This window comes from Hylobates moloch, unplaced genomic scaffold (assembly GCF_009828535.3).
Source record: "Hylobates moloch isolate HMO894 unplaced genomic scaffold, HMol_V3 SCAFFOLD_4, whole genome shotgun sequence".
NCBI lineage: Eukaryota > Metazoa > Chordata > Mammalia > Primates > Hylobatidae > Hylobates > Hylobates moloch.
Window position 1 is genome coordinate 38036620 of NW_026652279.1, and position 15653 is coordinate 38052272.

Below are 15653 nucleotides of genomic sequence, written 5' to 3' on the forward strand. Positions count from 1 at the left end.
GACTGAATCCATGCCCCTGCTTTATGGCACCCTCATCCCCAAATATTAAGGGGAGGCACTGCCAGGTTTTTCTGCCTCTTGGAATGTCCTGGAGCCATTCCCTGTGCACTCCCTGTGCTTGAGGACAGACGAGGAGTTTTCTGTTGGCCAAATGTCAGTCATCCATGGAGCTTCTGGGTCATATCGTGCCCAGACCCCAACCCAGACCAATGAAACCAGGACCTGTGGGGTGTGCTACACTGGCACAGGTGCTTCTAACATACAACTGAGGCTGAGATCCACCGAGGCTGACAAATAACTATGTCCAGAGGATTTTCTGTAGCTGAGAATGACCACGATCCTTGGGGAAAATGTCCAGTGTAAGAAAATGAAATCATCCCTGCCCCATGGCTTTCTGCTTCTCTGTGTCCCCATGGAACTGGCATGCTGGGTTACAGGCAGCAGCCTCCTGAGGAGGTTGAGAGTGTCCACTCCAGATAGCAGGGACCCCTGATGTGCCATCTGGGGCTCCTTTGCTCGTATGGGAGGTGGCAGGAGTCCGGCTTGCAGTGGGGAGTGGAGGCAAGGGAGTGTTTTGGTGTCAAGTGCTACTTGAAAGGGTTGCTTTGGCTGTCTGCTCCCACCCACACCCCATCACGTACTACTAGGTAGTCCTACTTAAGGCCCACAATGGTGCATGCAGGGCTTTCGGCTGTCTTTGGTGGGGGATTGCCCCCACAGCCCCCGGAGGCCTGTCTGCTTCTGAGCTGCCATGAGCCTGCAATACCCGCACAGGGCCTCCTCCCTGGATTACCCATAACAGAGAGGAGGCAGGCGCTAGGTTGGGAAGGAAGCCTATCAGGGTGATAATGAGCAGAGGGACTCATGCAGGCAGATCCATGTTCTGGAGAAGGCGAGGGGACTAAATGCCTCCCAGAAGAAGAAATGCATCCAGAGGCAGCTCAGAGTCCACTTGCTGGGAGAAGGATGTCCCCAGCCCCCAGTTCTGCTCCCTGTGCCCACCCCTCAGAGCCCCAGGAGCCCAGTCTAGGCAAGATCAGCCTGACTGCCAGTCCTGGAGGCGGACCATGAGAGGGCTCTTCCTCCCCAGCCAAGCCTCAGGAATGTGGTGGAGCCTCTGCTGGAAAGTCCCCCCCACCCACTCCCCACCCCCACTGAGCTTCCTTTCCTCAGTAGCAGGAAAAGGATGCCGAGGGAGGGGGGCTCCAAGGGGGAGACTCTCTCAGCGCCATCCCCAAAGAGTGCTCCTTGTGGGGAAAGGAAGGCCAGTGAAAGTGCTGGGGCCCAGTGATAGCCACTCAACCAGCTCCTCCTTATCCCAGTTCCTGGATGGTTTCCCCACAGTGTCCTGGGGGCCAGTGAGGGCCTTTCCACCCAGCCCAGCCCAGCCAAGTGATGTTGCCCTGCTTGCCCTCCATGAGGGAGGGTTTCCTCTGGCAGGGGGAGGGTGGAGCAGAGCCTGAGGGCAGGCACCGCCCGGCATCTTTAGGTCCGCCCAGCAGGCAGCTGTGCCCAGCTTCACTGGGCCTGTTGGGGGAGGCCTGGCAGAAGCCCCACAGTGGGGCCTAAACCCCATCTCAGAGGTGGGAGCCATGCTGGCTGCGTGCTCAGAGGCCTCTGTTTGGTTTGTCACTGCAAAGTTTGGTCTGCAGAAGAAAGTCAGAGAAATCAGAGGCTGTGCGCCACCTCTAGTCCATGAGCCCAAGGGCAGGGACCCTGTCCCCTCCTGCCCTTGTTGGAGAGGAGACCCAGGATGTCTAGCATGAGGGAGACAAGGCCTGATGGAGGAGAAAGCCAGGGGAGGTGAACAAGGGGTGACTCTGCCAGCAATGGCATTCCAGGGGAGCATCCCAAGCTCCCAGGGAAGCCTGTGCGCTCATCTTGCCAAGGTGACGGTGCTGTCCCCACTGGATTAATCAGGCCCAGGGTAGTGGACGGTCCTTCTTTGATGCTGTCATGGAGGGTGAAAGAGGTTGCCTGGACGCAGGCACTGTTCTGCCCAGTGGGCACAAAGGGCCCTCAGAATTGGGGGAGGAGTTTGGTTGAGGTGGGATTTTGACCAAGAGACCCCCTCTGCTCATTTCCTCAGCAGCTGCTAATGTTTATTGTTACCTGTTTCGTTCCAGATGCTCCGACCAGTGAGAACACCAAGGCCCCAGAGATGAAATCCCGGAGGCCCAAGAGCTCTCTTCTTCCCGTGCTAGGAACTGAGAGTGAGTACTCGCCCAGCTTCACCAGGCAGAGGCAGGGGCAGGCACCGCAGGGACTGAGGGCAGCCTCAGAGCCCCCACTTCCTGGTCACTCACTCTTGCCCGAATTCCTGAAAGTCTGATGTCTGCCCACACCCCGAAGTGCCCAGTGAACTCCCAGTAACAGAGCCAGTGGCCTTTTCTCACCCCATCCCAGTGCTCTTCCCAGCCTGTCTCCAGCCTGGGTGGTGTTGCACATCTTGTTTGAGCTCCTGTCCACCTCCCCCACCCAACCTCCTTCATGCCCTTTCACTTCCCACCAAGACTCTAGGAGAGCTCCTCCTAATTTCTCCCCAGCTGACCCTGCCCTCCCAGGGGCTCTTTCTGGATTGTAACTCTGATCTCATCACTCCTGAAATATGTAGTGGCCCCCAGAGCCTGCAAAACCCACAAGCAAAGCTCCACATGTTAATGCCCAGGACATACCTAGCTCACATGTGCACACGTGGTCCCACATGTGGCCTGCTCCCTGCCTGTCTTTCCCGGTGCTGCCCCCAGCTCCTTTACTTCTATTTTATACTCAGGCCAATCTGAGCTCTTCACTGCGCACTACACAGCCCCCAAGTTCCTTCCTTCATGCCTTCTCTGGCACCTCTCTCCATGGGACACATTTCTGCCAAACTCCTCTGAAAAGTCCCTCATCCTTGAGTTCTTCCTCACCTCAGCTCCCACACTGTCAGCACCTGGCTCCTCCACTACCTCCTTCCCAATGTCACGGAGGTGTGTCTGGGTCTCATCCTCCCTCCTCCATTGTACAGGGTCTGTTCAAGCGATTACCTTTCAGAATGACACATGCTGCGCCTTGCTCATGGAAGGCCCTTCCCAGTTTCTCTTAGAATCAAATCACAGTGTGGCAGAAAAAGCCAAGAGAGAAAGGAGCCTCTCCATGACCATAGGCAGCTACCTCCCTCTTTTTGGATCTCAGCTTCCCCATAGCCCACACATCCATTAGGTACCATGCGTAGGGTCCACAGTGCTTTTACAGGCCTGCCAAATGCTGTAATATCTTATGAAATTAGAAGAAAAAAGTGAACTTTTAAGTCAAAGACAATGTTTTAATTCATAATATGAATATATTCATCTTTATACCCATGCAGTTATAAAGTGTAATTTACATAATTCAAATATAATACTTGATATATAATTAAATCTATGTACATTTTTTTGGTGGAGGAGGGGGCTATAAAGGCAGAAGTGTTTCAAAAGTCACAATGTCACCCTGGCTTCCCTTATAATTTTTAATCTAACTTTGACAGCAGAACTATCCTTTGAAACCTACAGTTTCAACAGAGGGCAGAGTTGCTTGAACATCCCCAGCACATGCTGTGTTTTAAAACAAACAAACAAAAAACAAGATAAGCTCCTAATTGCCCATACTGATAGAAGAAAGTAATTGAGCCTGATTAACTCAGACTACAATCTTTTTCCATTGCAACGCAGTGTTTTGTGACTTTGTTTTATTCTTACCTTCCTAATGATGAACTTGGGTTCCTCGAACATACCGCAGCCAGGCTGTTGGGGGAACTCAGCCTTCAGTATGTTGGGGCAGAGAAATTGGAATTAATTTCTCATTGATACTTAACCAAGGTAGATAGCCTGAGAATATCAAGCATGGACATTTAATAAGTTGTTGGAAATGCATACATAATACCAAGAAAAATCTAGTGAGAATGGGTTAATAATTTTATCTTCCAAAAATATTCTTTGGACCCGTGCTATACTTGGTATGGAAAACCATGAGCAGAAGAGATAGAGAATGTAGGAAGGGCTCCAGGGGCTGTGAACTGGGGCTATGGCATGGCTGTCCCCCACTCCTGGGTGCAGAAGCTACAGTGCAGGTATTGATCTGGTGGGCAGCCTCCAGCCCTCAGCTCCAGCACACCCACTCCAGTGAGCCCCTGAGGAGGTGAGATGGGGTCAGAGCTGAGCTGTGGAGGAGGAAAACAAGCTTGAGACGATGAGCAGAGCAGGAGCTGGGCTCTCTGCCCTGAGAACAGAAGGCTGTGGAAACCCCATGCAAGCTGTCACTGTCCAAGTCTGGAGCAGCGGCTCGCACCCCTGGCTGCATGTTATATTCACCTGGGGAGCTTTTAAACCCCTGCCGTGCAGGCTTCCCCTGCCCCCAGACCAATTACATCAGAATCTCAGGGGTGGGTGCCAGGCCTCAGTATTTGTTCAAGCTCCAGGTCACCCCATGTGCAGTCAAGCTGGAAACCAGCTGTTCCAGGGAGAAACCTGGTGCCCACACTGTGGGTCTTGAGAAGCAGAAGGGGGTCTCCCCTGCTGCCTCTGTTAAGTGTGGAACCGCCTCAGGGACCCTCGCATCAACATCCTCAGAGTATCGTGTTGCCCAGAGAGCAGAACAAGGTACGCTGTGGTGGAGAGGCTGGAAGCAGGGAATGAAGCTCAGTCCGAATTAGTGGGGGAGAAGCAGACTGGTAGCAAGTGCTTCATCTCTGCAGAAAACACACATTCATGACTGGATTAACTCCAGTAGATGCCACTTGGATTTCAATCTGTGTGCAGAGCCCCCATGTTGGAATTTCAGACATCTTGCCCCTGAAAGAATGGGAGTGTTTGTCTCCACACACTCCAAAGTCATGACCACTTTGTACCCCTTTGCTGGCCCACCCCCCAATCCCCGTCACTCCAAACCTGCTACCCCAACACTGAGAGCGGTGCCAGGCTGGCTCTAGCTGCCCTCCACCTGCTTGCATCCCTACACTCTTGTCCTTCAGAAGCCTGTACCCTGGGGGCCTGAGAGATGCCCTGGGATTTGTTTCTGGAGCCTCCTGAGAAGCTCCTGAGAAGGCAGCTGCCCAGAGATGGGAAGTGAAGGAGACGTCTTGTTTTTTTTGTTTTTGTTTTTGTTTTGAGATGGAGTCTCGCTCTGTCACCAGGCTGGAGTGCAGTGGCGCGATCTCGGCTCACTGCAACCTCCACCTCCTGGTTTCAAGCGATTCTCCTGCCTCAGCCTGCTGAGCCGCTGGGACTACAGGTGTGCACCACCACGCCCAGCTAATTTTTGTATTTTTAGTAGAGACGGGGTTTCGCCATGTGGGCCAGGATGGTCTCTATCTCTTGACCTCGTGACCCGCCCACCTCAGCCTCCCAAAGTGCTGGGATTACAGGCGTGAGCCACCGCGCCCAGCCGGAGATGTCTTTTAGGTTTGCACCCTTTCTTTTCTCCCTTTGGAGGATGATTGTTAGTTTATTGATTATATACATTACATATGCACACATTCTTATTTAACCATTTTAAACAATATGGAAATATACTATGTACATCATGAAAGTCCTCTTTCATCTACCAGTTCTACTCACACCCCAAAAATACTCAGTGACTTTTTTCCATGCATTTTTATATACATGCACAAGTACATCAATTGGATTTTTGCCTCACAGAGATGGAATTGCACAGTCTGTACACCTCTGCAACTTGCCTTTTTTTCTTAGCTTTGCCATCCCCAGTCCCAGACACCTCTGATTCTATGAGTGATCTGGCTGTGTGTGTGTGTGTGTGTGTGTGTGTGTGTGTGTTCATCTGTGTCAAGGGCTGAGAAGTACCCAGTCTAAGAGGGAAATTCATCTTTCCTGAGGTGAGGCTGAGTGATTTTCTTGTCAAACAGATAGTGACCAGGTCCCTCTTCTGCACACCTCCCTCCCTGCTGAGCACTGAGGAGCATGAGGGAAAAGCCACCCCAACCCAAGCAAGGACAGGGTGAGAGAAAGTGGACAGAAGTACAAGTTAACCTGCCAGACACTGACTCACAAGTGCAGGAGGGAGGTGGGAGCAGCTTGGGAAGATTTCGGGATGAGGAAAACGGGGTCAGGTTAAGGAGAAGGAGAGGAATGTGGTTTATGTGGTTTGGCTGGAGAGAAAATGATAACATCAGTTGGGGAGAAGGCAGACAGGGAGGAGCCACACAGATGCTAGAGTGAAGATTGTGAGGGCACCTGTCTCAGGACAGCTGCAGGCTGAACAAAATCAGAGTCTACCGAGTGCCTGTGCACTGGGAGCACCTTAGGAGCTCCATCTATGTCACTTCAGCCGAGTCTCACTCAACTGTGCTATAAATAGCTGTTCCCATTTTAGGGATGAGCAAAACAGAGCCTCAGAGAACTAAACTGCTCTGTCCAGGGTCTCACAGCTAGTAAGATGTGGAACTGTGGTGCCAACCCTGACCTGCATTCTGGCCACTACACCCTGGCCTGGCCGCAGTCTCAGGATGTACTCTGTGCTGTCCACACGTGGCTGGGCAGTACGTCCCCTGGCTCATCAGGGGTGGCAGGAGGTGGGGACTAGCTGACAGGGCTGGCAGAGGTCTGGCAGCCACTAAAGCTGGGAGAAGGAGAGCTGCAGCCAACTTGCCTCCCTGGACCTTGAGACCTCTCAATGTTTGTTTGCTGCGTGCCTCTTGATGGGAATTTTTTATATCTATTTTGATATAATTTCAAATTTACAGAAACATTGCAACAATACTACAAGGGACTCTTGCATGCTCTTTATTTAGAGTTACCAATTGTTTACATTTTGTTTTACTGTTTTATCATTTTATATATATATGTATATATATATAAATATATATTCATTTATTTATTCATTTAGATAGAGATAGGTACCTACCATTTTAGGCCAAATTGGAGACATCATGCCCTTGACTTCTAACTATCCTGTTGTCCTAAGAACATAACTACAATGCAATTATCGAAATCAAAATCAAAGAGTAAATTTGACATTGAACCAATACCATTGTCTAATTGATTCATAGCTACATTTATTGTCAATTGTTCTAATAATGTTCTTTATGGCTATCTTTTTCTCCTGTTGATGAATATTTAATAATATCACTCCTAAAACACTTCGTCTACTCCTCCAGCCCAGAGTGGGTCCTCTCCTCCCTTTGGAGATGGAACAGGAAAGAAGTTCACAGGCCCAGGGGAGAAACTCCCCACACTCTTCCACCTAAGCTGAGTAGGACATGGGGAGACAGAAATACTCCTGTTGGACTCCAGGTGCCAACTTACTGTGATCAGTTCTGGGGCAACACTCAGGCACAAGACACAGCAAGAAAGCCAATGAGCTAGAAAGCAGGAGACGAAGATCTTGGTTCTCCCAGTAGTTAAATATGTGGCCTTGGTCAAAGCCCTTCATTCCTCTGGACTTGGGCTTCCTTGCCAGTCAGATGGGGAGTTTCTCCAGCTGACCCCAGGCCTTTCCCAACCCTGACATCAGCATCAGCCCATTGGATGGAAAGCTTTTGAGTGACACAGTTCAGTTGAGATTAATAACTCTCCTTCATATCATCTGAAGTGTGAAGGAGTCCAAAGCTACAGCAAGTATAGTTTAGGTCACACAGCAGCAAAAGTGTCTTGAGGGAAAGAGGCCTTAAGCATACAGGTTTAGGGGTGTCCCAGCTGGAGGGGGACCAAATGGCCAGGGGAGTTCTTGGAAATTTTGTGTGAGGGGAGACAAGCATGCTGGCTGTGTAAAGGAGGCATCGATGGGGCTTAAGAAGTGGCCTTAGGAAATGCACATGAGGTGATGCCAGTTTGATACCAGACTCTAGGAATTCCTCCTAGCAGTCTGTATAAGCTGATGGTCTTTCAGAAGAGACATAAATGGGCATCCATGTGGGGCTTTTACACCTTGAAGACAGAAACCGGGTCCTGTGCATCTCCAAAACTTTGGTAGCTGGTCCCTCAGTAGGTTTATAATAAATATTTGATTTTTCAAACCAGTTCATAAGTTCCCATGCTCCAAGAGTCCCTGCCTCCACTGTGGTTCTGTCACTGGGGATGATGCCAATGGAACATCCCTTTGCAGTCTATGCCTGGCCTTGGCCTGAGCTTCACCTCTGACATCAGTCACTTTGGAACATCCCAGATTATGAGACTGTCAGATATCTTTGCCTAGACCTCCCATATGTGTCTGCCTCTAAAATGGAAAGTTGTGTCAATTTGAAAGCATCTCTGGACATTAAAAACTGTCCATTTTCCATGCAAGATTTCCCCAGGATCAAATCTTTTTTTTAAACATTCCTCTGCAGGTCATGGGGAATGTTCAATCCTGATGGGATTCAAAAGGCTGGAAGAGAGGTTGGGATTTGGCATCAAGACTTGCCTGACAGTGAAAGACGTGGGGCCCTGGGAGAGAGGCTGGGTTATTTCCATGAATGTTTCTGAAAGCTAGCACCAAATCCCAGTTACTCCCAAAGTGTGGGTCTGGGAGGAGGAATAGTGCCTACCTGGCACACTCCCACCCACAGGTGTGTGACCCTATGACTTCCAACCACTACTCCTCCCAACTCTCCCAGTGTCTCCCATAAGCCAGTGAACTGGCCAGAGGGGGGACGTGGAGGGTACCCACCAAGCAATGCTGGCACCCCTGGCCCAGCACACCTCTTTCACAACCATCCTGACGCTCTGTGTCCTGGGAGTTTGGGAATGGATGTAATCAGAGGAGCGGTGTTTCTTTGGAATCTTCTTGTGTGACAGCCCTTGCTTTGAGGAAGGTGAGCAAGAAATTTGCCCAGAGATGTTAGTTCTGAGAAAATGACCAATATTCCTCCACATATCTGTAAGGATGTACTGGATGAGGCCAGCTTGTGCAGTGGGGGCGTGGGTCAGGTCACCCAGGGCCAGTGTGGTAGGACTCAGCCTTCCATCCTCAGGTACCCCCACCTCCTCCCTGCTCTGATACAGCCTCATGGCGTGGGTGCTCACTCCATGCTCAACCCAGCCAGAGTCCTTTTCAGGAGCCTTTGGCAGAAAGTTCATGCTGATTTTGGGAATTGTGAAGGATTTGATGTCTATTTTTAACTACCTACCTAAAAAGGGAAATGTCCCCAGAGAGGCAGACATCCAGGGACCTCCCTGTACCCAAGGCTGGTAAGGCTGGTTCCCTAATTCTCCTTTGCTTTCAATTATCTCAGACCTTTTGACTGTGAGACCCAACTTGAGGCTCTGCACCTATCTTGCAAATGTTCACTCTGGTCTCTCTGCCCTGCCGATGTTCCAGGTTTGAGAGCAAGGCATTCAGGTGCCTTCAGACTGAGCATCTGGAAACTTCTGTGGGTTACTGACCTCCTTTTTTTCCCCCAGGACTAGGTTAGGGCTTGGGTCAGCTGGAACAGATTACCTGGACAATTAGGAGGCTGGCCTCCCCACCCCTGCTCCAGGTTTCCCAGGAGGCTTCCAGATCCAATGCTTTGATTCATGTTTTCATTGGGCTATTTCACTTCCTCTAATATCAATCTCCTATCTAGAGTGGAAGGCTCAGCGCCTGGCAGTTTTGATCCCAGAGGGGACAGCAGAGACTTATCCTTTTCACAGAAAGTTATATAAAAATCCAACTCCCAGGGCTATATTTCTCAGCATCAGTGCCCAGGGCTGGGGGAGAATGTTCCTTGGGAATTCCCAGGTTAACAGAAATCCTTGAGGCTTTCACTCATTCCTTTAATGGCCATTTATCAGGCATGTGCCAGGTACTATGCTAGGCACTGCAGATACAGAAGGTAGATCCTATCCCTGTCCCCAGAAGCTTGCCACGGCGTGTCCATGCTGGGGACAGGTTTCTGAAATAGCAGTGCCTGATGGATGCTGTGATGGAGCTACCTCAGAGGGCCATGAACCCAGTGGGGCATTAGTGGTGCATGAGCTGGGACCTGCCCAAAGAATATGCAAGAGCCATCCAAGAGAAGAGGGCCCAGCATGTGCAAAGGAGTGAAGGCAAGAGCCTGGTGTTGCAGAAACTGAAAGACTTTCCATGTAGATTACAGAGCAGCACTTCCCAAAGGAAGGTGCAGAGACCAGCAGCAGTAGCAGCACCAGCACCTGGAAGCCAAGAATCTATGTTTTTATTAAATTTTCCAGGCAATCATAATGTAGGCTAAATTTTGAGAACCACTGATATTGAGTATTGAGGTTGTGATGAAAGTTGTTCCCTCTTGGGAAAGCAAGCAGGAAAGTTGGGGATGAAAGCCAGGGACAGAGCTCAAAGACCTTGTAAGATGAGTTGAATTTGATCCTGAGTGGCAGTGAGCAGCCACTGAACAGGTTCAGTCAGTGAAGTGACATCATATTTGCATTTGAGAAAGATCACTTTGGCCACAGAGTGACAAATGTGATGGGGGACAGGGGACCAGAAGCCTAGGAGGTGATGCAGTTGGGACTACAATGCTGATGGTGGGAAGATAGAAATTGGCAGACTGAGGAGGTAATTAGTTGGTGTAGACAACAGGCATTAGTCAGTGGATATGGGCAGGGAGGGGGCCTTGGGAGAAATGGGGACAGGGAGCAGGTTTGGGGAAAAGGTCTTGGATTTGGTTTTGCACATGTTGGGCTGGCAGTACGTGTTTGGCATCTCCCTGGGAGATGCTGGTCAGGCAGTTGGATGTATTGGTATGGGCTCAGGAGAGAGGTCTGGCTTCAGGGGAAATGGAGGCAAGAGAATAGGGGACGGAAAGAGGAGCTCAAAGGGCAGCGATGAGCACAGTACCCCGGGGCAGTGCTCTACCAGGAAGGATGTGCTGCCTGGGCTGACTGCCTAAAGGAGGTAGCTGAGCCCCTCTTCAGAGGAGCAGCCTGAGTAGGGCGTGCTCTGCCCTCCCTGCTTGTCCCATGGCCAGCAGCCATCATGGAGTTTGCAAAAGTGGTTGGGTTTTATTTTCCTTCTAGGATGTTCCTCTCTGACTGGCTGGTACACAAAGTTTAGGGTGTCAGAGAAGAGGATGAGAGACAAAGGGCTGACAGGAATAATAAGATAATAAGAGTGACTCCAGAGGAGAGGAAACTACTTAGTGAGCCAAGGAGTACTGCGAGTTTGGGTATCTGGACCAGCAGAATGTCCCCTCTTCTGAGGACCTGGACTGGGGAGAAGAAGTACAGGTGCCACATGAGAGCTCTCAGGTTAGTGTAAGGCTGAACTGACCAACAGGGTACCACATAGCTGAAAGGGCCAAACTTGTCCCAAAGGACAGAGAAGTCCTCTGGGGATCTGTTTGTTTCAGAGAGGGGGGTAGTGGGGGAAGGGGCTGATGTTAGAACATGCACTGAGGCTGAGCATGGTGGCTCACAACTGTAATCCCAGCACTTTGGGAGGCCGAAGTGGGAGCTCACTTGAGCTCAGGAGTTTGAGACCAGCCTGTGCAACATAGAGAGTCTCTACAAAAAATTAGCTGAGTGGGTGCTGAGATGGGAGGATCACTTTAGCCCAGCAGGTTGAGGCTACAGTGAGCTGTGATCATGCCACTGTACTCATCCTGGGTGACACAGCAAGGCCTTGTGTCAAAAAAAAAAAAAAAGAAGAAAGAAAAAGAAAAAAAGAACATGCACTATATGCTATACTTTCTTTACAATGTAGCTTAACTCTTTACAACAAATTTTATTTATTCCATACCCTGGGTGGCAGGAGGCTCAGGTCCCATTTCCAGCTCCAGAACATCAGGTTTTATGAACCCAGCAAGTCACCAGACTTTTATGAGATGCCATCTCCTTTTTCATAAAGTGGAAACATTATGATGCTCCCTGCTGTGTTCGATTGGGATAAGAGCCAAGTGAAATGCTCCCCCTGAGAAACCGGGTTTTAGAACCCAGTGCTTTCCCCTATAAGCCCAGCACACAATTAGTGGATTTCAGCAGATGATCGTATAAAATATGTATAGAATAGGATATAAAACATTGTTAACACTCAAAATTGTTTTTACTGATAGGAACCAAGCCAGTTTCAAATGCTAACCAATTCAAACAATGGTAGCTCCAAATTTACAGAACAAACATAAAAATTTGGCCTTCAATCCTATTTAACTGTGACACTGAAAGATTAGTTAGGGCTTCTCTTCCAGTCAAATGGGTTTACCCAGAGCCACCAAGTATGGGGCAGGACTTTGGAGTCCCCTGATTTCATGCTGCGCTCCTAGCTCATCACCCCAGGGATTGTCAACCTCCTTCTCACACCCTCTGGTGCCCACCCCACTGGTGCCCACCCCAGTGATGATGCCCATCCACAGCTATATTAGTCTTCTAGGGCTGACTTAACAAAGTACGGCAGACTGGGTGGCTTAACCACAGAAATTGATTCTCACAGCTCTGGAGGCTAGAAGTCCAAGATTGAGGTTTGTGCTTGAAAATGGCAGTCTTTCCCCTGTGTCCTCACATGGTCTTTTCTCTGTGTGTGCGTTTGTCTGGTCTCTCTCGCTCTCCTCCCTCCTTCTCCCTTCCTCTTTCTCTCTTGCTCCTTTCTCTCTCTCTCTCTCCCCCCCCTTCTTCCTAATCTCTTCTTATAAGGACACCAAATTGGACTATGGCCCACCCTAATGGCCTCGTTTTAATTTAATTACCTCTTTTAAGGCCCTATTTCTAAATATGGTCACATTCTGAGGTACCACGGGTTAGGGCTTCAACATGTGAATTTGGGGAGACACAATTCAGCCCATGACAACAGCCCTACACGTAGCTCCTCTGAACAGATGGCCTCCTCTCTCCAGAGATCAGATCTGGGCTCCGGTAGAAGCCCTCCCTTCTTTCCTGGAGGGCTTCTCTCTTCCCAACAGTCCTGGACAAAGAGGGGCAGGGCCTCTGTGGCTCAGCCAGTCACAGGCATCCCATATCCCATCTGGTCTCCCCCACCAAAGGATTTGGCTCCCCACGCTCTTCACTCTAGTGTCTTTGAGCTCTCCCTCTCCACTGTGCCCTAACCGTTGCCTTCCACCTTGTCATCTTCTCTCTTCTCTCACCTCAGAAGAAACCTAAGCTTCATATTCCCTCTTGTTTCCTTGCTTCTGTTTGTCCTTTCACCTCCAGCATCCTTGACTATTTCACTCCCCACTGTTTGCTCAAGAATCTCTGGGGTGACTTTGGACCATGCTGTCCCATGAAACCTGGCCTCTCCAGCATCACCATCTCTCACTCCATGCTGGGCACACCTGGTGCTCTTCCCAGCATCTGTCCTCCTCTACCCTTGCTTGTGGCGACGCTCCTCCTGCTCTCAGGGTCCTTCCACAGCCCTCTCCCGTGTCTCGGCTTCTTTACTGTGGACACACCTGGGATCAAACCCTGGCCTCCGCTCCTCTTTCATTGCATTCTCTTTCCCCAAAGAACTGACCCATCTTCAAGGTTTCCATTCTAATGGCTTCTTTAATTCTGGAATCTTTCACTTCCAGTCTCTACCAACCTCCCTCTGGAATTCTGATCCTGGGCTTCTAACCTACAAACAGATTGAAGCTGAAATATTAATCTTGTACTCCTAATTCTATATTTCTTCAATATGACTTTCCATGTGTATCTATGCAAGAAATCTCAAAGTAATCTGTGTACCTCCTTCTTGTTTAGCCCGTTAAATTATTTTAACTTTCCTCTGCCTCTCATTTGCATCTTCTTTTCTGCATGGATCTTGATCAGTGCCTTCCAAGGTATGGCAATAGCCTCCTAATTGGATCTGTCCCCCAAGAGCTGGAAAGACCTATCAGGGACCTCTAGCCCAGCCTGACTACTGTTTGAGTGAGGACTCGCTGTTCAATCCGGACAAAAGCCTTAGCGCTTGAGCTTAGCATTTGAGGCCAGCACTGTCTAACAGAACTCTCTGTGATGAAAGAAATGTCCTATGTCAACACAATGTGATAGCTACTAACCACATAGGGCTATTGAGAGCTTGAAATGTGACTAGTGCAACCAAGGAACCCAATTTTCAATTTTCTTTCTTTTTTTTCTGAGATAAGGTCTCTCTCTGTCACCCAGGCTGGAGTGCAGTGGCAAAATCATAGCTACTGTAACCTCGAACTCTTGGGCTCAAGCAATCCCTCCCAAGTAACTGAGACTACAGGCAGGCACCACCATACCTGGCTGTTTTTATTATTTTTTACGGAGACGGGGTCTTGCCGTGTTGCCCAGGTTAGTCTCAAACTCCTGGCCTCAAGTGATCTTGCCACCTCTGCCTCCCAAAGCGCTGGGATTACAGGCTGAGCCACTATGCCTCACCTTAATTTTCTTTAATTCAGAGTGCCCACTATCCTCATACCACTGCTGTCCAATATCAGCCCTGTGCTCTGCCAGCCTCCACCAGACATCACCCTGATTCGCACCTCTGAGCCACTGTCTATTCCTGACCTGTGAGTTCTCCCCTTTCTCCAGTTCAGACCTTCCCTAGCCTTCAGGTCCATCTTACATCCTATCTTTTAGCCTTCTAACTAACCATCTCCTCCACCAACAGTGTTCTTTTTCCATTCAAACAGCCACATCACGTTGACTGAATAACACATCTTTTTTTATAACTTTCTATTTAACTTTTATCTTGAAATAATTAGACTCACAGAAAAAATTGTAAAAATAGCATGAAAAATTATTGTATATACCCTTCATCTAGATTCCTCAAAGGTTAACATTTTTACCATGTTTGCTTTTTTTTTTTTTTTTGAGATGGAGTCTCGCTGTGTCACCCAGGCTGGAGTGTGGTGGCACAATCTCAGTTCATTGCAGCCTCTACCTCCCGGGTTCATGCAATTCTTCTGCCTCAGCCTCCTGAGTAGCTAGGATTACAGGCGCACACCACCACACCTGGCTAATTTTTGTATTTTTAGTAGAGATGGGTTTTTGCCATGTTGGTCAGGCTGGTCTCAAACTTCTGACTTCAGGTGATCCACCCGCCTCAGCCTCCCAAAGTGCTGGGATTACAGGCGTGAGCCGATGCACCTGGCCTTGCTTTTTCATATATTCTTTTTCTTCTTCTCTTTTTCCATTTCTCTCTTCCTTCTACTTCTCCACACATATATACACGTATATATACACACATATATATGTATATACTATGAACAGTGTGAAAGTAAGTTGCACACAGGATACCCTCTACACCTAAATACTTCAGTGTGTATTTCCGAAAAACAAGAACGATCTCTTATAAAGCCACAGTTTGATGATCAAAACACGAAATTAACACTAATCCAAGACTACCCTCTAATTTATTGACTTTATTCAGATGTTGCCAGTTATCCTATAAATGTCCTTTATGGCAAAAGAAAAAAAAAGCCTTTCCTCTTTCCTGTGGACCACATGTCTTGACATTTAAGACCTTGAGGTCTGATTTCTTACATTGTTTGGTTTCCTCCTCAGTACCCAGGTTAGTCGTGTGTACTGACTGGCATTTGCCTGGCACACAGCAGGCCCTGAGTAACTTTTTGGGGATGGACGGATGGATCAACGATGACAATGAGCCAGAGTGAACTTGGTGGAAACCCTCACCCTGGGCTTAATCACACAGCCGGCAGCCATCAGCTCGGTGATCTCAGTGTGCCCCTGCCAGGGATCGCTGCCTCATGCAGTCCTCCTCGGGCATTCAGTGGGCAGCAGCACGCGTCCCGTCGTGGAAATGCACAAGTTCCACAAGTTACTAATTTGCCTGTGGTCACAGGG

The 15653-nt window shown here is 49.2% G+C and overlaps 1 protein-coding gene across 2 annotated transcripts in view; it reads left to right on the forward strand.

The window, feature by feature from the left end:
* Positions 1 to 15653, forward strand: part of MYLK (myosin light chain kinase) — a 226436-nt gene that overhangs the window by 154434 nt on the left and 56349 nt on the right. For both annotated transcript variants that reach the window (XM_032149992.2, XM_032150000.2), the window contains one exon: positions 2127 to 2213. In XM_032149992.2, the coding sequence (XP_032005883.1) occupies positions 2127 to 2213 (87 nt within the window). The remainder of the gene's footprint in view (positions 1 to 2126; positions 2214 to 15653) is intronic.